Here is a 24,957-nt window from a genome sequence, read left to right on the forward strand (position 1 = left end):
AGGCCCGCATACCACAAAAAAAAAAAAAAAAAAAAAAAAAAAGCTTTTATGGATAAACCAACATTTCAGATGCCCAGCAAGGTAACACCTTAATCAAAAATTTTCTAGCGAAATCATCCTTTCAAAGCTGAAAACGGAAATACGAGAAATTGGCAAAAGTCAAATCTTACACCATGTTTAAAAGTAACAAAAAATACCTAAAATGTTAAACACAAATTATTTATAAAATATATAAAATTAATGTATAAAATGTTTAAAATGAATAGGGCCTTAAGCAAAGGAGAAACATAACAATAACTGCACTGTAGAAAGGTCACTTGAGAAGCCATTGGGAGGATTAATGAGCAGACAGCGCAGTAAGTTTACAAAAAAATACATTTTCCTTAATATTAAAAATTAAACCCAGAACCTCCAAGTTGGTAACAGAGTGAGATTCTTCAAAAGAGGCTTAGGACTCAGAGTCCCAACTCTCCCTGGCAGTCATCTAACCAAAGGGGGGACCTCTGGCTAATTAGGGCTGCTGCTACCATAGAAGCCTCAGGAGGGGTGCTGTTTCCCTGTTAACTCTCTGGCCTGATGTGTACTACACAAGACTAAGCCTACTTTTCCTTTTTCCCCATAGCACAGTTCAGACAAAGGTTTCAACCTTTGAAAAAAAATGCAATGTGAAAGGACAACAAGAATGAGAAATGATGTTTTAGAGACAGACAGGGGCTGTGACATAGCCTTGAGTGCCATGCTAAGCAACTTTATTTTTATATGGAAGGCTATGGGGAGCCACTCAAGAGGTTTAAGCATCTTATTATGTTATTAATTTTGCTTCTTAAAAATATCACTCAAGTGGCAGTAGGTACAGGGAGGAGACAAGAATGATTTCTACATTTCTGACTCAGGCAACCATATGCATAATAATGGTATCCACTGCGAGAGGGAATAAAGGTAGAGAGACAAGTGAGAAATTCAAGCAGGGTGAGTAAACTGGATACACAGGCTCCAGAGTAAGATCTGGTCCAGATACACAAATTTTGGAGTCAATAGCACAAATTCTTGCTAAAGCCACAGAATAGATGTGGTTAGAGAGAATTTGTAGAATGAGAAGATGGTCTTCCGTAGAACATCAACAAGGAGTGCTTACTAAATACATCGATAATGACCTAGGTATGTGTATATATATATATATCTATATTTCTCCATCCATCCCTTGAAGAGCTTCAGGGCATTGGTCCAGAGAATCTCTGGACACCTTTGAGCCTGTTATCAGCAAAGTGTAGTCTATGAACTCCTGGGAGTTCCCAAATCCTTTCAGACAATACGCTAGGTCAAACTATTTTAATAGTAATATCAAGACATTATTTGCCCTTTTCTTCCCTATATTGACATTAGCTGATGGTTCAAAAGCACTGGTGAGTAAACATGTTGGAGCCTTAGTGTGAATCAAGGCAGTTGCACCAAACTACTAATAAGTCATTGTTATTATTTATCACCAATTTCACTTAAAAAGGTCCTTGATAAAGCAACATAGTTACCACAGTACGATGGCTGTTTCAAGGAAGAGCACTAGGGAGATTGAGTTGTAAGCTAAACTAGCTGTTTTTTTTTTTTTTTTCATAGAAAACCATTTTTCCTTAAAAGAACCACTAATAAAAATTACGGTTTTTTCCAACTTGGGTGTCTGGTACACATTTTCTCAAACATGAATAAAGGGAGCCTATCACTTGAAGGACAAAACTAACAGCATTTGCTGCTAATGAAAAATTCAAGCTATCAAGTTAAAATTGAAAATTTAGAAAACTTGCATCTGCCATGGTAAGCTTGAGAGCTTCTCAATAACTAATCACTTTTTGATGAGATTGGTATCAATATTAACAAATGTAATTTTTAAATACTGTATGATTAAATGTGTCAACATTTGGAAAAATCTGCATAATTCATTGAACCAATGTTTTCCAAGTGGCCAATGCATGGTGTTATAAAATCATACACGTGTAAAAGGCCCATCAAAGTGCAAGACAAACCAATGGATTTTTTGTGTGTTTGTGGTATGCGGGCCTCTCACTGTTGTGGCCTCTCATGTTGCGAAGCACAGGCTCCGGACACAGGCTCAGCAGCCATGGCTCACGGGCCCAGCCGCTCCGCGGCATGTGGGATCTTCCCGGACCGGGGCAAGAACCCGCGTCCTCTGCATCGGCAGGCGGACTCTCAACCACCGCGCCACCAGGGAAGCCTCCAATGGATTTTTAATGTAACATAGTGTAAAAAAAAGCTCCCTGATATGAATTCAGATTCCACACTATAACTAACCTTGAAGGAATAACTACTTGTTGAGTTTTGTAGTTGTATCAAAGAAAAATATCCACAATTATCTGAGAGGCTATTAAAATATTCTTCCTTTTTCCAACTTCTTGTCTGTGTGAAGCTTCATTTTCTTTATACATTTACACCAAAGCAACATATCACAACAGACTGAATGCAGAGCAAATCTGAGAATCTCTCTTCTATTAAGCCAACTATTAAAGAGATTTGTAAAAATTTAAAACAATTGTTTTCTCACTAATTATTTTCATTTCAGAAAATAGTTATGTCTACAAAAATGTAATTTATGTTAACATGTTGGGTTTATTATTAAAAATAAGCCAATTACCATTTTGAAGCTTCTCAGTTTTCTAATACAGTAAATATGAATAGATATTATCCACATAAACAAAAGCTGTTAGAGGTTTTAAACACTTTTAAGAGTATAAAGTAGTCCTGAGACCAAAAGAAAGTTTGAAACCGCTGGCCTAGATAACTGTCCAGTGAAATTAGTACTACAATCTGTAAACAATCCGCATATTACAAGTATGTTAAAGGGTGGTGAAACTATTCTGTATGATACTGTAGTGGTGTGTACATGACATTATGCATTTGTCAAAACCTATAGAACTTGAAAGCACAAAGAGTGAAGCTTAATGTATGCAAACGTTAAAATATCATTTAAGACATCAGGGATCCCAGGAAGGAATGTATACAAAACCTCTCTGAAGGGCTAGGTGGAAAAGGTGCTGACCTAAATAACTTTGGAAATAAATGGACTCTGTAAAACTATAGGCAAAAGGAAGTTGCACAAGCACTGAGGTGTCACACCTGGGAATATGTTTATAGTACTTCTGATACTGCTATACATATATACTAGAATTGAGCAATTAAATAAATGGATAACAGATAATGGGAATTTATAGATAAGCAAGGAGAGTAAGCTAGAATAATCCATGTGGTAATGGATTAGAGCCAGAAACATTAGTATAAACTCATGTTTAGCTCAATACAGATACAGATGGTTACCTATAGAAATATTTACAGATATGTGTATATACAATTATATTTATATATACCTTGCTCTGTCAGCTGAGAGGGCCAGAAGCAAGACACCCCAATAACAAATAAATACACCTACTGCCCAGATCTTAGTTTGTAATACCATTCTCCAATAAAAGGAACCAGGAGGGCTCATTCAAGAAATGGCTCAGGGCTTCCCTGGTGGCGCAGTGGTTAAGACTCTGCCTGCCGATGCAGGGGACACGGGTTGGTGCCCCGGTCCGGGAGGATCCCACATGCCGCGGAGCGGCAGGGCCCGTGAGCCATGGCCGCTGAGCCTGCGCGTCCGGAGCCTGTGCTCCGCAACGGGAGAGGCCCCAACAGTGAGAGGAAAAAAAACCGCAAAAAAAAAAAGAAGAAGAAATGGCTCATTCTAGGACTATGGCAGGAAATATACAAGATGAGCCTGGAGCATCATATAGTACCAGAAAATAAGGAAGTGCTAAAAACAAAAAACAAAGAACAAAACAAAAACCACCTACATTGATGGGGGTATGTCAAAGAGACAGGAAGCTAATCCTGGGACAATTTGAAGAACAAAATGAAACAGTACTGGATTATAACCCAAAGTATAAAGTAAGTATCCATGAATCCATACTGATGTAAATAAATTATTGAATAAATACATATACCGGGGAAAGGAGACAAATCTCCCTTGCAGAAGAATTCTGAATAATTAATGTAAATATTCTGTTCTCAAAGAGGAGCATAAATTCATGTTCCTTAAGTATGGGCTACACATAGTGAATTCCTGTCAAAGAGTATAGTAGACAAAGGGAGAAAAAAAAAAGAGTAGTAATTTACAGTGGAGAAGCCACTTAACACTATGTCAGCCAGGTGATCTAGCTCAACATCAGCAGGTGAGAAATCATGTTGGTAACATGCACCCTTGATATCATTTCATAAAACTGACACTTTACCTCTATGGTCTTCCTCCCCAAAATCCACTACCCCAGTCTAATCGCGAGAAAAAAAAATCAATCAAAAAGTCCAATGAAGGGGCATCTTACAAAACACTTGGATACAAAACCTTACAAAAACAAGGGAAGTCTGAGAAACTGTCATATGCAAAAGGACCCTAAGTAGACATAAGTAAATGTAATGTATCCTGGATGGGATCCTGGAATAGAAAAAGACATAAAGTAAGGAAATAAGAATAAACTATGGACTTCAGTTAATTATAATGGGTCAATAATGGTTCATTAATTGTAACAAACGTTCTAGCCAAATGTAAGATTTTAATCATAGGCAGAACTGCGTGCAGAGAATATGGGAACTCTCTGTACTATCAATTTTTCTGTAAATCTGTAAGTTTTCCAAAAAAAAGAAAGTGTATTTTTTAAAAGTACATTAAGGTACTTAGTGTTACAGATACACAACTAATTATAAAGACAATCAAAATTGTTGCTACATGAGAGTAAATCCTATAAATCCTTAATTCTTTCTAATTCAGAAAAGTTACTTGCACAGAAAAACCTTGAAAATTCCACAATTCAGCTTCATAAAGTAGTCTATATACTTTTAAACATAAAGTTTAACAATGGTTTTTCAACCTACCATTTTTTTCTCCCATCTTTTGGCGTTGTTTACAAACATAAAATTCTTCAAAATAAACTTTATCAAAGAACTGAATCACTTTGATTGTAGCATATAACTGGAATCCAACTGTGGTCTCTATGAAATTTGCAGTACTCAGAGAAAATACATCATTATACCACTCTAAACCAAATATTCTTTGATACTTGAATTTTCAAGTAGAAATTGTGGTTGAAGAAACTTTCAGAAATGATCACTAGTCCAACTTAATGACAAGTCCATGCATCTTCATCAAGTGAATACTTATAGTCGTTATCAGATCATTGACAATATCATTTTAAAAATAAAAACCAACTCCATCTTTCGGTCCATGAATGCATGAAACATTCTGTAAGGAAAACAAGGAATGGTGCATATTTGTAAATAACAAAATATATAAGAAAAAAGAGATTGTTATAACAATAGCGCTATCTTTTAAAACAGCATGAACTATTATGAAAAAAGAATACATATTAACTGGAAAAACATGTAAAATATCAATATTAGGAAAATTACAGAAAAATTAAGAATCATCTACTTAATATATATGTTAATATAAACTATCTCCATTTTATAAAACTTTTAAAAACTTTTAAAATGGGGATAATAACGCTAACTACCTCAAAAGATTGTTGTGAGGTTAAGACTTAATCACCTAGAATAATACCTGGCACATTACAAAGGACTCAATAAATGCTAGCAATTATTATTATTCTTTCAGTATATATACTTTTAAAACAAAATTTGAATTTTAGTATATATAATTTCTTATAATCTTTCATTGATAATATATCCTGTACTTTCGTCATTAATGTATTCCTGTAATATGACTTTTAAGTGGCTGTATAATGTACTTTGGTCACTAATCCATATATTAAATTATACTAAAGAACAATTACTATGTTCTTTAGTGTAATATGAACAATTATAAACAATAATTATGCAATTATTAAAATTTAGTAAGTTAATAATTAGTACTATAAATAACCTCTATAGTGTACATTTAGATTATTTCTATTTTTCCAGTATAATAAATAAGGCTGGAATATATCTTATGCATATCTCTGATTATTTCCTGAAGATATATCCCTATAGGTAGAACTAAAAAGTCAAAAAGAGATCAGCAATTTTAGTCTCAAGATGTTAGTCAACAAATAAATTCTTCTCCCCCTGCCACACCAAATCTGCAGAAATGGTAATTTTTTTTGTAATTAAAAATATAAAGTCATGCTGAAAACAAAAAGTAAATTCTCTATAGATTGAGTCTGTGCAACCTCTCTGGGGAAAGGAAACAGATGGGAAGTTGCAGAGATAATGCCAACCACAAACACATCACCACAGCAAAAGGAAGAGTAAATCCTCTCAGAGGAGATGAATACACAACCAAGAATCATCAAACATATGAAGAAAGCTACACCATGAAAGAGTCTTAACAAGCCTACCAAACTGATGAACTTATATTAAGGAGGAGAATTAATAGAGCATCCTGAAAATAATTTTAAAGCAAATACTGTATTTAATATCAAAGAGCTAAAGAAGGAAACCTCATCTATGAAAAAACATACAATTTTTTAAAATAACCAATTGGCTATCTTGGATATAAAAAGTTATTGAATAAACTCAATAGATAGATATAATAGCATAGACTCAGATGAAGAGCCAGTTAGTAAACAGAGAGACTGAGTTGAGTAATTCACTCAGAACACAGAGCAAAGAAAAGAAAGGAGGGATAACTAGAATGAAGAAGAGGCAATAATGACCAAAAAATTCTCAGAACTGGAAAACACATTAGCCTACTAATGTGGCTAGTGTGGGTAAGGGTCCTTTGAGTATCAAGCAAGATAAACTTTTTAATACATACCACTAGACAAACCATGGATAAACTTCAGAATATCAAGAAGAAAGACAAAGTCTCAGAAACTTTCAGAAAATCTAGATTATCTAAAAGGAATGTTTATCAGACTGGTACTCAGACTTCTCATCAGAAATGCCAGATGCAAAATGTTAAGGGAAAATAAGTCTGAATCCAGAATACTATTTCAGCCAACGTATGTTTCATTGGGGGGCTGGGGGGAAGGCTTTTACAGACACTCAAAGACTGAAAGAAATAAAGAAGTACTTCATGAATAAAAACTAATGTAGAAGTAAGTACTGAGGTAAAAGAAGCAAAAGTGAGCAAATAAATGAGTAAAACACATTAATGCTAGATAAATACAGATTAAAAATGGGTTTTAATGACAAATGAAACCAAATTGCTAGAAGATATAACCATAGGAAATTTATATTCTTTTTTGAAGGAGGGATGGAAAAGGATTCTTGCAAGATCTGAGAAAATAAAGTAGAAGCATACTAAGTTCTTCGTAGGGAGGATATCAATACAAACGAAATGTAGACTTTGTTAGGAAAATATAAATTTAATAATTGTGCTAAAAATGTAAAAGTAGGGACTTCCCTGGTGGTCCAGTGGTAAAGAATCCGCCTTACAATACAGGGGACGTGGGTTCGATCCCCGGTCAGAAAACTAAGATCCCACATGCCGCGGGGCAACTAAGCCCGCTCGCCGCAGCTACTCAGCTCCCGCTCAACTAGAGCCCGCGCACCCTGGAGCGTGCAAGCCACAGCTAAAGAAGCCCGCGCAGGACAACGAAGAGCCCGCGCGCCGCAACTAAGACCGATGCAGACAAAAATAAATAAAATTTAAAAATAATAAATAAATCTTTAGAAAAAAATGTAAAAGTAATCTATGAAAAAGAAAACAGAACAAAGAAAACGGGGCAAACCTCAATTACAATGAGAAATGGAAAAATATAAAAGATACAATGGGAAGCAAGGTAAATAAGAGGACAAGAAAAAGGCCAATTGTTAATCACAAAAAAGGTGAATGTGTTAAGTCTTTCTTATTAAAGGACAGACTCTCAGATTAAATTGCAAGCAAAACCTAGCTATATTTTAAAATAAGAGACCCACTTAAATCTCACAAAATGTCATCAAAAGGTTGAAATGAAGGGATGTGAAAAAGACATACCAGCAAATACAAGAAGAAACATATCAAACAAAATAGAAGTTAATATGAAAACCAATAAGAGACAAATATTTTACACTGACAGAACAATTCACCATGAATGTCTAATTGAACATATTGGCTAAATACCAACTAGGCTCAAGAAAAAAAGAAAAAAAAATTAGAGGGATAAGTACGAAAAGGAAATTAAAACAATTAAAGATCTTACCAGAGCTGCATGCCACACATCCCCATCTCTCACTCACAGCATACCAGGTCCAAAAAGTTTTATAGATGAATTCTACAAAACTTTCAAGGAATGGATAATTTCCATAGTATACAAACTGTTCAAGAGCAGAAAAAATATGGGAGGCTACTCAACATTTTTTTGAGGTTACTGTAACCTTGACGCATAAGAAAAGAAACTCAAGGCCAAACGCACTTCTTGGTATAGAAGCAAATAGAGTAAGTAAAAACATGCAGCAGTTGAGTAAAAAAGTATGTTACCAAGGTATGGTTTATACCAGGAATACCCAAAAAGTTTAGCATTGTAAAGTTACTCAATGTAAATTTCTACATTAACAGATAAATAGAGGAAAACTATCATCTTAAATACAGAAAGACACACAAAAGAATTTCAATAAAAGTCAACAACTATTCTGGGGCAGGCGGGGGAAGAGGAGGGACTCTTGCAAACTAGGAATAAAAGAGAATTTCTTTAACCCGATAAAGACTACCTACCAAAACAAAGAAGTAAATATCATACTCAATGAGGAAACATCAGAAGCATTTTCGTTACAGTCAGGCACCAGATGGGAACACTTGCCACCACTGGAAGTCTTAGAGAAATACAGTAAAATAAAAAGAGACCTAAAGATTGTAAAGAAGAGAAAAATCTATCTGTAGAATAAATAATTGAAAACTAACAAACCTAAAATTTTAACTTAAAATTAAAAGCCAACCAAAGAGTTGGGAGAAAATGCTTGTAACATTTTTTAACAATGGTAACAAAAAGTGGACATAGCCACAGACTCTAAAGAAATTTTTAAAAATTATACAGGATACACAGTAACCAGGAGGCATAAAGAACTCCTCAAATCATTAAGAAAAAGATAATTCAATAGAAAAATGGGCAATTTTAAAAAAGAAATTATAGAAACATAGATATTATAGGTCAATAAACATATGAATAGATACTGCAGTTTTACTGGTAATCAGAGAATGAAAAAATTTTTTAAATGAGTATAATTTTCATCCATCAGATGGACAAAAAGTACAAACATAGTATCTCATGTTGATCAAGATTGCAGGGAAATTGAACTGTCATAGACTACTTTGTAGGATGTGTAAATTAGTAGAAGTATTTTGGAGGCAAATTTGGCAATACCTATTAAAATTAAAAATGTTCATAACTTAAAACCAAGCAATTCCACTTTTAGGTATATATTCTTGAGAAACAGCACATGTGCACAGCAAAACAAATACAAGGATATCCCTGCAGCACTGTTTGAAAGGTGAAAAACTGAACAACCTAATGTCCATCAAGAGGAGAATGGTAAATAAAATGGCTACATAGTACATATCAAGCAAAATATAATTTAACATGAAAATCGATAAATGAGACAAAGATAAATATTTTACATTAACAGAACAATTCGGTCATACATTGGAACACTATCAAGCAGGTGAAAGAAACGAGCTGTAAATAACATAACAAGCTATAAAATAACACGTTTACACTGCAAAAACACTGTCAAGTGAATAAAATTACAAAATTATATAGTATGATACCATTTCGATTTTTAAGAATTACAAATGCATATATGCACCTACGGAGAATATGTAAGTGTAAAAAAAAGACTTGAAGCCTCTGCATCAAAGTCTTGAGTGTGGAATGGGGGGAGAAGGGGGTAGGTAATTCAGGGATTGTGGATTGTACTCTTTATCTGTAAGGTTCTAATTTCATAAAAGGAGAATGTTAAAATGCACTAATTTAAAAATTAAGTATATAACTTTCAAAAAGGGACTGTCCATTTTAAAGCCTTCTGGAGCATACTGCCAAACTGCCTTCCAGAAATGTTCTACCAATTTATACTTCCACCTGTAGCATATAAGCACACTCAGTAATAGCTTCGTTTTAAAGAAAGCTCTCACCAGTGTTGTTCATACCTTCTGAAAATTTAAAAGTAACTGAACTTACAAAATTAAAACATGTTTACTGAAGAAAGTTTGCAAAATATAGTAAAGCACAGAGAAGAAAATTTAAATCACTCATAATCTCATCATCCAGAGACAACCAGTGTTATGTGAGAGTGTAACAGGATTTTAAAATTTGCTCATATTTTTTTCCCCTTCTTTTTCATTTTGGCAGAAAAATAGTCTGTTTCGCTTCAATTTATGGTTCCTTTTCGTTTTTACAAATAGGCTGTTAGGAAACTGTGACCACTTCCTCTCTGTTATGTTTTAATTGTGATGACACTAATGAACATTTATTGCGTATAAACCATGTGACAGGCAGGCTTCTAAATACTTCACGTGTTCGTATTAATGTGCCTAACAATCATGTGGGATAAATTAGCATGCCCGTTTTTCTCACAAGGCAGCTAAAGCTGCCACACTGTAAGTGGCAGAGAACAACTAAGGAACCAAGCAACCTCGTTTTTGAGCCCGTTTTTTGATTATTCCAATCTATCGCCTCATTAATACAGCAGAGCTCACTGCAGGTTTCCACCTGCCGAAGAGCACAATTACATATTGTTCCTTATTTTATTTAACTACCTGTTGGGGATAACTCCTTATTGGATTGCGGTTAACGAGAGTCAGGAGCTCTTAGGATCTGACCTCAACTCCGTGATCTTGGGTAAATGATTTTACTTATTTAGGGTTTGTGTGGTCTTACCTGTGAAATGGGTCAGTGGTTAAACCATCAAATTCTGCTTCTGGATTTTGGACTGCAGTCCACTCCCCGCAGCCCCTTTTACAGCCTCAGGTTCCCCAGCTGCTTAGGAATCACCTCACATGAAGATGTGCCCCGGGTGACAAGAGACTGGAATGCGGGTTGAGAACTCAGCGCGCCCGCAGTCCCTTCTCCAGCCCGGGACTGCACGTGGGTGAAAGAAGGGAGGTGACAAGGACTGGGATCCACGCGGCCGAGAGCTCCGCCGCGTTCCCGGGTGCTGGGCCGAAAGAGCCGTCGGGAGGTCCAACCACGGCCGTGACTTGGTTACAGCGGCTCGATTGCGGTTTCCACGCCGCCCGCCAGACTGGAGGGCTGCGCTCCTCCCGTTCCGTTGGCGAGGCTGGGTTCCCCCGCGGGTCGGACTCCTCTCCCACTGCACGCCACCGAGACCCCACGGCCCCAGATGCCCTCTGGCCGGGAAGTACTTCACCATTTACTAGACCTCACCTCAGCAAAAACAGTCCCGCCTCGCTTCAGGCGGGACGGAGGACAGCCCAATCTCTAACGTCCAGGCCTAACGCGAACCCGAAATGGGAGGAGTCGGACACCTAAGGTTCCCAACACCTGGCCCGGAGCCCATTGGCTGCACACCCACTGGGTCCACGCCTCAGAACTTCCGCGCGCGTACCGTCGGCAACGCGGCAGCGCCGGAGCGCGCCGTCTCCCGATTGGCTGTCAGAACTCTCGGGTTGTCTCGCGCTCTCTGGCTGGACCAATGGGGATATCCGCAGTCGAGAGGACGGCATCGCTGGAGTGGTGGCTCAGCCGTTTCCTCTGGTAGGTGGTTGGAGCCATCTTGGGTGTGTCTGGGAGTGGGCTGCTTGGCGATTGAAAGCGTACTTAGCAGCTCAAGATGAAGAGGTGTTCTGAGGGAGCAGTGGAGGAGAGGAAGGGCCTGAGGAAACAGATCTGGCGCCTTCTTACTTCCCTGAAAGGGAAAGGTTTTCCTGGTCTGAGTCTCAGGCCTGGCTAGGAAGAGCGATAAATGGTGGCGGTGATGGGGATAGCAGGCTTTGGTTGGTTTGTTATTGTCGGGGCTTGGCGAGGACTCTGATGCCGTAACAGTGATCCCTTGGGTTCCAGGGAACTATTCCAGTTATCTTTGTCTCGAAAAGATTCTGACCATCAGCCCTCTTTACTGACAAAGGAGTTTGGCTGATGGACCGCCTGATTCAGAAAGGAACAAGGCTGGTAATTGAAGGGGACAGGGGGAGACACCTCACGACTGTCCTCAGATTCGAAAGAGACGTCTTCATTTTCTGTCGTTTGCGAGGGAGTGACTGCTAAAGTGTTTGCCCTACTCAGTAGTTAACCTCTGACCAAGGCCCTCCTTTGGTAGTAGTGAGCGTCAGGTTCTGCGTTAGGGCAGTTTTATTCATTAGTGTACAGCCAGCATTCTTGCAGTGGTCTTTTTTTAAAAGCAAGAAAGTGGTTGATCTTTGCAGAAACAGTGGAAATGAAGGAAGAATTTTGTCAAATTTTGGTTTTCCTTGTTACAATCTGCTGAAGATTTAGGAATCTCCGGGTTTGCCTTGGCATCCTTGGTTGCTTCGTCATGGGTAGGGAGAGGTTTTTGTAAGAAAAAGCATCTTAACTTCTGAGCTCTTTGGGGATGGGAGGAGGGAGACAGGAATTACCTCCTTTTCCTCCTTATTATTTTAAAAAATCGAAGTAGAAAGCACGCATGGTCATTCATTTGAGGGGAAATTTTATCGGATCTGAAAACCTAGCTAAAAGTTTAATATTTTGTGATTAACTTCAGCAGTTTTGACACTCATGAGAAGAAAGCAAAGACACTTACTGCCTTGAGTTTAGTTTTCATTTATCCAAGGTTAACTGGTAACCCAACTCAAAAGTACCATGGCAGGAATACCAAAGAGAACAGCAGTAAAATAATAATTGAAAATTAATTTTATTTTACAATTTTACTTTTTATTCATGAGTCTTAAAAACTTAAGTTGCAAGAGTTCAAGTATCAGTAATTTAGTGTTGAGTTGATGGCTAAGGTACTATGTACGTAAGGAATGTTGGTGTCTGCGGAGGGTTTTGGAACCAATCCTGGGCGGATTTCCAGGGAGGACTGTATAGGCTATCAAAGTAAAGTTGGTGGGAATTCCCTGGCGGTCCAGTGGTTAGGACTCTGTGCTTCCACTGCAGGGGGCACGGGTTCAGTCCTTGTTTGGGGAACTAAGATCCCACAAGCTGTGCAGTGCAGCCAAAAAAAAAAGTAAGCATTTGATGGCTAACAAACACCGATAACACAAAGTAGCTGCTCAGTAAATGTTTGCAGAAACTTTTGGATAGCGTTCACATATCATAGTTCCTGGCATGTATTCAAAAGTGTAATTGTTGATTGAATACATTTAAAACATACAGTAATTGGGAGGTATGGATATATACATTTTTTTAGCCTAACTGAAACATAATTTTTTAATCTGCTTTCTGGAAAACTTGACCTTCAATTTGAACTAAATTTATTTGTTGCTTCCACTTTATACGTGTGAGTAATAATGAGGACGGGTTCATAAATCTTTTGTGAGGTCTGTTTATGAGATCCTACTCTAAGGAAATTTAGATAATGAAAATGAACTCTCAAGTAATAATGCTGTAGTTGCCATTTTTTCTTGAAAGCGTACAATCTCAGTAAATGATACCAAACTTATGAGTGCCTTCAATCTCTTCTGCTGAAGAAAATTTATTGCTTTTCTATTTTCTTTTTTTTTGGAGTTTTATTTATTTTTTTATACAGCAGGTTCTTATTAGTTATCCATTTTATACATTTAGTGTATATATGTCAATCCCAATCTATTTTCTTTTTAACACAACTTAAAGTCAAAATGCTACGTTTACATTTACTATATTGCGTAAATATGTTCTGTATGTAATTTTAAAATAAATTAGGTAAGTGTCTTCAGATTTTTCTTTGAAGAATACAGTTCTCTAGATTTCATAACATATAATCTGAAGATCTGTAGAAATTTTTTATTTTATTTTATTTTAAATTTTATTTATTTATTTATTTTTGGCTGCATTGAGTCTTCGTTGCCGTGCGCAGGCCTCCTCCAGTTGCAGCGAGCGGACGCTACTCTTTTGTTGCGGTGCCCGGGCTTCTCACTGCGGTGGCCCCTCTTGCTGCAGAGCATGGGCTCCAGGGACGCGGGCCTCAGTAGTTGTGGCACACAGGCTCAGCAGTTGTGGCTCACAGGTTTAAATGCTCCGCGGCACGCGGGATCTTCCCAGACCAGGGCTCGAACCCATGTCCCCTGCATTGGCAGGTGGATTCCCAACCACTGCGCCACCAGGGAAGCCCCATGTAGAAATTGTTTAAAATATCACTTTTGCATGAACAATGTTAAGTGACTTTAAGTAAAAGTCATTTAACTAAGATTGATACGTTAGAGATTATTTTTTATTGCAGTCTCATATATACAAATTTAGATTTTTTTTCCCATTATCAAGTGATGCACCGTTTAATTATAAAAGAAAAAATTTGATGATACCTTTAAAATGAATATGTTTTGTGACAGAATGTATATTAGAATCTCTTTATCTAATAGAGCATAAAAAAGTCAATAAAAACTGCTCTCACAACCTGTTTGGAATTCTTGTGTTTGCTACTTAAAAAATCCAAATGATTTTATGAGTGAAGGTTTTAGAGTGATTATAAGCACTTCTTTTTTATTATTATTAAAGTATAGTTGACTTATTATATAATTTTCAGGTGTAAACCACAGTAATTCAATATTTTTATAGATTACACATCATACAAAGTTATCATAAAATATTGACTATGTTTGTTATTGAACCAAACTTGAGTCTGCTCACCTGCCATGCAGCAAAGCCTATTTATTGACACCAGGTATGGTGAAGGAAAGTACACCATTTATTGCAGGGCCCAGGAAGGAGTATGGGCAGATCATGCGCAAAAGACCCGAACTCCGGGCTTCCCTGGTGGCGCAGTGGTTGAGAATCTGCCTGCCAATGCAGGGGACGGGTTCAAGCCCTGGTCTGGGAAGATCCCACATGCCGTGGAGCAACTGGGCCCGTGAGCCACAACTACTGAGCCTGCGCGTCTGGAGCCTGTGCTCTGCAACAAGAGAGGCCACGATAGTGAGAGGCCCGCGCACTGCGATGAAGAGTGGCCCCCGCTTGCCACAACTAGAGAAAAAGCCCTCGCACAGAAACGAAGACCCAACACAGCCAAAAAAATAAAAATATACATAAATTAAAAAAAAAAAAAAAGACCCGAACTCCTGGATGGTTTTCAGGGGATCAGTTTTAAAAGCAACATTTGGGGGTGAGGGCTGCAAGATTCATGACTTTCTTCTGATTGGTTGGTGGTGAGGTAGCAGGATGACATTTCAGGAATCTGAATCATCAATCTTCTGGTTCCAACCAGCCTGGGGTCTAGTGCTTGAGAAAGTAGTCACTGTCCTCCACCTGGGTGAGTGGGGGGTCCTTAGTTCCTGACAAAGATATCTGTCAGATTGTTATGTATATCCCTTGAGGAGGAGCTAGGACTCTGTTTTATCGCTGAATTAGTGCCATTACTCTTCTTGTTTAACTGCTTTTCCTTTGTTTTTGCATTCTCTCATTTCCCTAATTAGTAACTGCCTGTGCCTGCTCTTTGGAACTCAGGGAAAGCCTTGGAGACTAAAGACTTTTTTTACAAACAAAAAATGGGGGAAATGGAGGGGCTTTTGTACACAGGAGGACCCCCCCACCCCGCCGCAGAACCTGATTGATTTCAATACCCCCTTTTGTTTGATATTCTTCTATCTTGAGGGGAACAGGTATGGGACAAGAAAGGGAATAAAGTTTTGGATAGAGAGGTTAATAATAAACTCAGCAGAGGAACTCAGTTTTAGGGGGACTCAGTTGCATATTCCCTGTGCTGTATATTGCATTCTTGTAACTTTTTTATTTTATACCTAGTAGCTTGTACCTCTTAATCCCCTTCACCTACTTTGCCCCTTCCCCCACGCCCCTCCCCTTTGGTAGCCACTAGTTTGTTCTTTGTATCTGAGTCTGTTCTCCTTTGTTATATTTGTTCATTTGTTTTATTTTTTAGATTCCACATATAAGTAACAATACAAGCACTTCTTTATTAAAAAAAAAATTAAAATGTGATAGGTTTTCCCCTCGCAACTAAATTGCATATAATAATCATTCCTCTTTTAAACTTTATTTTTGAAGTACCAGAAATACCTTGCTGGGCTTTGTAAATAATTTTGACCATATAAATATCACTTTGGGGGAACATTTTGAGATTTTCAGAAATATTTCTATATTCCTCCTTAATTTGGTGTGTTTCACCATTATTTTTCTGGTATTCAACCAATAAGGTCCATTATGGGAATAAATTAAATGATGTGACTAAAAATAAAAAATGACTTAAAACTATATAAAGATCATCCTACTGCATAGCCCAGGGAACTATAGTCAATATCCTGAGATAAACCGTAATGGAAAACAATATAATAAATGTATATATGTATAACTGAATCACTTTGTGGTACAGTAGAAATTAACACAACATTGTAAATCAACTATACTTCATTTTTATTTTTAAAAAAGATTTATTATTTATTTATTTTACTTATTTTTGGCTGCATTGGGTCTTAGTTGTGGCACACGGGATCTTCTTTGAGGTATGCGGGATCTTTCCTTGCAGTGCGCAGGCTTCTTTCTAGTTGTGGCACACAGGCTCCAGGGCACGTAGGCTCTGTAGTTTGCAGCACGTGGGCTTAGTTGCCCCACAGCCTGTGGGATCTTAGTTCCCTGACCAGGGATTGAACCTGCATCCCCTGCATTGTAAGATGGATTCTTTACCACTGGACCACCAGGGAAGTCCCTATACTTCAATTTAAAAAAAAAAAGAAAAACAAAACAAAACCTATATAAAGATCAAAATGACTACTGCAGTTTGTGGTGTTCAGCTAATCAATGAAATTGATTGGATGCCTGAATCATGAGAATGTCCATTAACTACTGAAAATGATTGTGAGGTAAACACATGGGACATTCATATTTCACTTAAAGGAGTAAACTTTAAATTATTATATATTTTGGTTTTTTTTAAAGGATGGGGGAACCGAAACCCTAAAGTTTTGCCTTTACTGTGACTTCTCCCTTTGAAATCTCATTTGTTCTTGCTGTTTAAACCATCATTTTTGTGCAAATGAGCCCTAATTCTAAAGTCAAGTTCTGCTCTCTAAAGCACTTAACACACATTTCTCACAGCCTTTTGGACAATTAGATCTACCCAATTTATATACTACTCTTCCTCTTTCATGTTTCCTATCTTGATTAATGGGATAAGCATCTTCTGAGTGGCTCAGATGTAAAGCTTCAAATTCTTACCTCTCCTTTTGCCCAATTGTATAATCTGTAGCTTTAGCCTCCAAAATGGCTCTCTTCATTTTCTGCTCTCACTGCCACTGCCCTAATTTAGGCCTTCCTTTTCTTTTTCTTAACAACATTTTATATGCCATTGTATGATTGACAAAGCCCATACGCCTTAACTTGAAATTTGTATTAAGGTACAGGTTTGGCTTCTGTGATGGAGAAACTGAAAAATAATTGTGGTCTAAAATAATATTTTTTTAATAAAATAGAAAGTTTATTTCTTTCCTATGTAAAAGTATGAGCTGACCAGGTAGCTTTGCTAGAAAAAGTTGTCAGGGGCCCAAGCTCTTTCTAACCTGTTGCTCTGCCATCCTCATACAGCTCCATCTTGTGGACCAAGATGGCTGCTTCACTTCCTGCCATTATATGCCACAGGCTTTTAACTTAAAGGCTAAAATGTATGGGGGCGGGGAGTGGGCAGAATATTTGCAAGTGGTAGTAGGAGTAGGATTTTATTTTCAACCTTGGGTTTTAGAAAGTTATTTTTAATATCTTTACAAAATTTTTTAAAGTAACAATTTCATCATTTCTGTTATGATTTCATGAACTTTTGATGATTCTGTTAGGTTCCTTCAGTTACATTTGGGAGAAGTAAGGTGGGTTGCTTGTGACCCTCAAATATTGTGCTCATGGCCTATCACTTGCAGACCTAGGGACTGGTACTTTCCTTTTCTCTGTGTGTAAAAATGATTTACATTGTCCAAAATTACTTTCTTTTGAAAGTAATCAATGCCTAGCTCAACTTCCTCTTAAAGTATAAATAGGTTTCATTCAATCACAATCTCTTCTAATCACGCTGTACTCAAATTGTGCGTTTTATACAATGCTACTTGCTTCTTACAAGCTTGTGAGAAACAAAATAACTCCCTGGAAGGCAAGACTACTTCCTGAGTCTGATGAACACATGTTTGTATGTAGTTGATATTGGATAAATGTTTGTTCATCTGAAGTATATTTCATTTTTCAAATAGAATAAAGAATTGAGTGGGGAGGTCAGAGGTAGGCCTATATTGCTTTACATGTAAAGTGTGGTCTATATTTTTGGCGAGTGTATTCATTTCTTACAAATCAACATATAAAAACATCAGTATCCGACAGAAAATGAGCAAAGGACATGGACTCATGGTGACAAAAGTACAAGCACAAACGGCTTCCATGAAAAGTATTTAACTTGTAATTAAAGAAATAAATACTTAAAGCAATTTGTCAGAATGCATCAGAGACATAAATATGTATACTCTTTGACCCTTTCTAGGAAGCTTCTGTGAAAATGGAGATGGAATCAAAACTTTTTGATCACAATGTAATTTTATACTTGTGAAAAATTGGAAATAAAAATTACCCAATGGTGGAAGAATGGTTTTATAAATTACGGCACACCCATCACGATAGGCTATATTTCAACCTTTTAAAAGGATTATTTTCAAAGGGTATTTAGTGATACAGGCTATTTAATGACATAGAAAAATGATCATTATTTTGTGTTACATGAGAAAAGTATAGAATAGAAATTGAGGAAATGCAGTGAGATTCCACTATACAACCTCTTAGAATGGCAAAAAACAAAACAAAACAAAAAGAAAAAGAAAAGAACACAAGTGCTGGCAGGGATACAAAGCAACAGGACTCAAACCTTGCTGGTGGGAATGCAAATACTGTAGCCATTTGGAAGACTTTGACAGTTTCTTATAAAATCCAATATACCTTTATTATATGACCTAGCAATCCCACTCCTAGATTGAAATTTTCCAGCAAGATATGAGAGCTCCATTAGCTTCTCTCTCTTGCCAGCATTTGGACTTATCAGGTTTTTTTTTAAATTTTAGCCATTATAATGAGATATGAAGTGACATCTTATTATGATTTTAATTCACATTTCCCCAACAACTGCTGTATGCTTTTCTCATGAAAAGTGAAATGAAAACCTGTAGCTTCCCCTCTGCAAGTACTTATAGCAGTTGTGTTTGTAATCACCAAAAACTGGAAACAACCCAGATATCTCAACTGGGGAATGGATTTTTAAAAACTGAAGTATGTCCATACAATGTGACACAGGAACAAACCTCTTAGCCTAGGATAACATATAAATATATTGGAAAAGGGACTATGAGATAATGACATACTAAGTTATCATAAGAAAAAAAACCAAATGAGCTGCAGAACATTGCATCATATAATGAAAACACACCAGAAAAAAAGTAGCCAAAGAGCAGATGAAAGTTGTAATTAAATATTTCAAAATAAAGCAAAGAGAAATTAAGAGAAAGATGAAACCTTTGAAAGAACCACACAGATCAGAAATAAAAGGAGCTCAGAAATGAGGTGAATAAGCTATATAGAAGGATGTGAAATGAGAGCTGGCAGAACTCCAGAAAGAATTAGAAGAAAGGATATTTTAAATGATGATTAAATTAGAAAGAAAACAAGAGTGAATATACATCATAGAAAGCACAATAAGAGAAATAAAGAGTAGATAAGAGAAAATTGAAGAAAATCAAACAGATAAAGATTTTTGAAAAGAGGCCAAAAGAAAATGACAAGACAGGGACTTCCCTGGTGGTCCAGTGGCTAAGACTCCACACTCCCATTGCAGAGAGCCTGGGTTCAATCCTTGGTCAGGGAGCTAGATCTTGCATGCCTCAACTAAAGATCCCGCATGGCACAACAAAGATCCCACGAAGATCCCATGTGCTGTGATTAAGAGCTGGCGCAGCCAAATAAATAAATAAATATTTTTTTTAAAGAAAAGAAAGTGACAAGACAGACAAAGAGAGCCAAAATAAGTGTATTAGGAGTGTATTTGGTTTTGTTAAACCAAAGCATAGAGGTGATGGTTATGTAACATTAACAAGTATATTGTGAATATACTTAATGCTACTGGATTGTATACTTTAAAATGTTTAAAATGGTATGTTTTATGTTGTTTATTTTGTTGTTTATTATTGTTGTTTATGTTGTTTATTTTACCATGGTAAAAAAAATTGTAAACCAACGCAGTGGAACAGAACAACTATTAGAAATATAATTCAGGAAAACTTTAAAGAAGGTTTAAATCTATATACGTTGAAAGGCACACTGTGAATCTAGGGAATTCAACCCAGAACAGTCAGTTAACACAGAAGGATTCTTGTAGAATTGCTGGATTTTAAAAATAAAGAAAAAAAATTCTTTCTGCACCCACGGAAAAACGACCAAGTAAACCTGGAAAGAAAATTAGACTGGATTAGATTTTTTTAACATATAAATTTATTTATTTTTATTTATTTATTATTTTTGGCTGTGTTGGGTCTTCGTTGCTGTGCGTGGGCTTTCTCTAGTTGCAGTGAGCGGGGGCTACTCTTCATTGCGGTGCGCGGGCTCCTCATTGTGGTGACTTCTCTTGTTGCGGAGCACAGGCTCTAGGCGCACAGGCTTCAGTAGATGCGGCGCATGGACTCAGTAGTTGTGGCTCACGGGCTTAGTTGCTCCGCGGCGTGTGGGATCTTCCTGGACCAGGGCTCGAACCTGTGTCCCCTGCATTGGCAGGCAGATTCTTAACCACTGCACCACCAGGGAAGCCCTGGATTAGATTTTTTTAGCAACAACATTTCATACCAGATAATAACAAAGCAACATTTCTTAAATATTCAAGGAAATAAATATTCCATATCTCACCAAACTATACTTCAAGAGTTCAGGCCATTAACAAGCATATATGAACATGAAACAACTCAAAGAATATTGTTCCTATGAATCTTTCTTGAAGAATATACTAGAGAACAAATTTCAGACGACCAGGAAATGACTGGAGAATCTTTGACATGAGGTCAGGTGGTAAGCACTGAATATATCTTGTGTAGCACTAAGATTGTAAGATGGGAATAATTGTGGTAGAATGGTATGTAAATGTTGTATAATCTGATGATGTAGAAATAACATAGCCCACAGAAGAAGGGAGGGGGAAAGCGGAGTGTAAGTGAAAAGTAGAATAAAGTGGTTGTTTGCCTCATAGGAATTAGTTGTAAGGAGAAGGATAGCACTTGAAGCTGACTGATGGACATAAACATACTATAAATAAGTATGTATACTTAGATGTGTAAGATAAAACGCTAAGAAAAGTAATACCAGTGATCAAAACTAGATGGTGGGGGAGAAGAGGAAGTTACTAATTTTGTTACTGCTAATCGCAGGGAACTAACGGTATCTTAAAAAGAGGGGAGGGGAATGAAGAGTATTATATAAAGATATTACTATAGAGTTAACCCCAATAACAAAAAACTTTCCTAAATACTAAAAGAAATACCTACCCTAAAAAAAGCAAAGAGAACTATGTAATGATATGCACACATTTTCTATATGTATTTTATTTCTATATGTATTTATTTTCTATATGTACTTATCTGTACACACACATAAAATGAATTGAACATGAATCATTATCACAACACTAAATATATCAGGTGTATTAATAAATGTATATGCGCTCAACTTACTTAATGATCGCTGTATGCAAAAGATACAGTTGTAAAAAGTATGAATAATAAAAGGAGTTCATAATAAATGAAGAATAGGGCTTCCCTGGTGGCACAGTGGTTGAGAGTCCGCCTGCCGAAGCAGGGGGCGCGGGTTCGTGCCCCGATCCGGGAGGATCCCGCGTGCCATGGAGTGGCTGGGCCCGTGGGCCGTGGTCACTGGGCCTGCGCGTCCGGAGCCTGTGCTCCGCAATGGGAGAGGCCGGAGCAGAGAGACGCCCCAGTACCGCAAAAAAAAAAAAAAAAAAAAAAGAAGAATTTTAAAATAACAATAATAGAGGGAAGGGTGAAAACATTTCAGAAAAATGCAAATTTTTTAAAAAGCAAGGTTCATCATCTTGGTATCAGACAAGCAGAGTTTAGTTCAAAAAGCATTAAGATGAAGGATGTTATAAAATAGCCCTTATAAAGCTAATGGTTATATTTACAATGAAGATTTTTAAAAATATCTATTTACCAAATGACACATCATAGTTTTCATAAAGTAAAAACTACTAGATGTAAAAAGGAATAGAAACTTGCTAATAATAGAAGACTTTAACACACCTCTCTCAAAATGTCAGGTTAAGTGGACCAAGAAAATTAGTCATTATTACACATAATCAGTAAGGTAGATCTTACAGATTTGTATCAAAGTCTGAATCCATTAATAGAGAATATGTCTTCTCAAATGCACATAGGACAGTTATAAAAATCTATTATGTATTAGACCACAAAGAATATATCAGTTCCAAAATATAAAAAGTCAAAATTTTGATCACATGTAATAAGACTAGAAAATAATTTAAAAATTAAAAAATTAAACCTGGGTCAAGTTTTCTGTAGGATGGTGGCAACTGTCTAAATCCAAATTTCTCCAGACATCCTTTTAAAAAACCATACAGGGCTTCCCCGGCGGCGCAGTGGTTAAGAATCCACCTGCCAATGCAGGGGACACAGGTTCAAGCTCTGGTCCGGGAAGATCCCATATGCCAAGGAGCAAGTAAGCCCATGTGCCACAACTACTGCAGCCCGCACGCCTAGAGCCCGTCCTCCACAGCAAGAGAAGCCACCGCAGTGAGAAGCCCACGCACTGCAACGAAGAGTAGCCCCCGCTTGCTGCAACTAGAGAAAGCCCGTGCAGCAACGAAGACCCAGTGCAGCCAAAAATAAATAAATTTATTTAAAAAAACCAAAAACATACAGATCTGTAAGGAGAGCAAAGTAAATCACCACCACCCTTGCCTAACTAATTTAATTTCAAATTATGGTTATGTAGGCAGATAAACTGAAATGCAGCAGACCCAGCTCTGGACCCCATGCTGAGGTGACAAGTGAGGTTGAGACTTCAGAACAGAGAAAAAGGAAGCAGGAACTGGCTTCAGTAGAATGCAAGTAAAATAACTCCAAAAAGAGAAAACCCCACCCTAAGGAGGGAAATACTAAGGTTTGAGACTCCTTAGATAAAAGGGACTTGAAAGTACACGGGATCAAAGAGGCCATCTCAGAAAGGTATTGCTTCTGGGAACAGAATGACTTGGAAGGGTCACCATTTACCTGGAAGCTTGGTGGTAAAGAGAACGAAGAGGTAGTAGAAATTAAGGATCTTGGTGAAACAGAGTAGAAGATAGATGAACCCTTTTTCACTCAAAAAGGAGTCACTGATTTTTAAAAGTCTGTACTTTATTAAACCAACAGAAGGTGCTATTGAGCTAAAAAAATCCAGTATTTCTTCCAAATCCCTCACTCCTATGTACCGTTGTTAATTAGTTTAGGAAAATTGAAACCCTTCAAAATGAACAGAAAATGGCAGGCAACACCCATATAAGCTTACTATAAGTAGAAAAAATTTAAAAAAATAAAATGATAAAATAAAATCAAAATATTTCAGCTGATGAGAAGTCTCCCCCAAAGCTTACTCAACTAAAGAGCTAAAGAAAACTACCTGAATTAAATACTCCTACCTGAATGAAATACCCTTAAATGAGCATTTGCAGAGATAAAGTCTCAAATTCAGAACCCCAGGACAAAAAAAGAAAGGAAGAAATGGAAAGTGAATTTACTGAACTCAGGAAACGAAATGAAGACAAAAAATAATCATCTTTTAAAATGAAGCTAAAGTCCAAGATACCTAACGGAAAGAATATAAGGGACATTGAGAAAAAATATGAAGACAGCCAAAAGAATGAAAATTAAATGAAGAAAGGTAAAAAGACAGAGAGAAAATGATTTATATAGATGATATGTAAAATTAGAGTTCCTAAGAAGAAAAAAACAGTAGTTGAGGTAATATTTAAACTTAAATCCATGAAAACATTCTGGAAGTAACAGAAGATTTAAATCTATGTATTGAAAATGCTCCTTGTATACTGGGAAAATTGATCCCAAGTAGTCAACACTAAGTCATGTCCTAATAAAACTATTGGACTTTGAAGATAATGAAAAGTACCTCTGGGCTTCCAGGCAGAAAGAAGAGGTTAGCAACAAACTTCTCAGTGGCAACATACAAAACAAAATAGGCACGGAACAAATTTAAAGTTTATGAAATTGTAAGCCAAGGATTTTATAACTATGACTCAATCTCAGAAGAAAATTAAAACTATGATAAATTCCACTATATTAAAAAAATATTTACATGGTGAAAAATGCCATGAACAAAAGTCAAATGACAAGTAACAAACTGGGAAGAAATATTTGAATATACAGCACAAAGAGCTCATTTCCTTAATGAAAATAACCTCCAAATATCAAGGCAAATTACCATCAACCTGGTAGAAAAACAGGCCAAAGATATGAAAATAGATTTCATGGAAAAAAATGCAGATGACAAAACATATAAAAGATGTTCAACTTCAGTCATACAAAGAGAAATACAAATGAAACCTATTCTAAAAACCACAACTACACTAAAGCCTTTCTCACCAAAATCTATAGTTATATAAAATATTCTATGGACTGTGGGGAAACAGGCACTTTGATGCATTTCTGGTGGGGATACAAAAGCACAAAGCCCAGGAGGGAATTTAGTAGTATCTGGCAGAATCACATATGTGTGTGTCTTTTGACCCAGACAGCTAACTTAGGAATCTGTTCTAAGGACACACTGGCATAAAATATAAACTGGCATTTGTATCAATTTAGTCACAACAGAATTACTTGTATTAGCGAAA

The 24,957-nt window shown here is 36.8% G+C and overlaps 2 protein-coding genes across 3 annotated transcripts in view; one reads left to right on the forward strand and one right to left on the reverse strand.

Moving 5' to 3' along the window:
* The window catches only part of LOC102990347 (SET domain bifurcated histone lysine methyltransferase 2), an 84,517-nt gene extending 73,148 nt beyond the window's left edge, over positions 1-11,369 (reverse strand). The window contains exons 1-3 of the mRNA XM_055089669.1: positions 10,830-11,369; positions 8,672-8,800; positions 4,912-5,278 (exon numbers count right to left, since the gene is read on the reverse strand). Of these exons, the coding sequence (XP_054945644.1) occupies positions 4,912-4,927 (16 nt within the window). The 5' untranslated portion in view covers positions 4,928-5,278; positions 8,672-8,800; positions 10,830-11,369. The remainder of the gene's footprint in view (positions 1-4,911; positions 5,279-8,671; positions 8,801-10,829) is intronic.
* A 138-nt stretch (positions 11,370-11,507) lies between these two features.
* CAB39L (calcium binding protein 39 like) overlaps positions 11,508-24,957 on the forward strand; it is a 106,813-nt gene continuing 93,363 nt past the window's right edge. Inside the window, exon 1 of one of the 2 annotated variants that reach the window (XM_055089665.1) lies at positions 11,508-11,666. The gene's annotated coding sequence lies outside the window, so the exon portion shown is untranslated. The remainder of the gene's footprint in view (positions 11,667-24,957) is intronic. The other variant, XM_028497237.2, reaches the window with a different exon arrangement.

This window comes from Physeter macrocephalus, chromosome 13 (assembly GCF_002837175.3).
Source record: "Physeter macrocephalus isolate SW-GA chromosome 13, ASM283717v5, whole genome shotgun sequence".
NCBI classification, from domain to species: Eukaryota; Metazoa; Chordata; class Mammalia; order Artiodactyla; family Physeteridae; genus Physeter; species Physeter macrocephalus.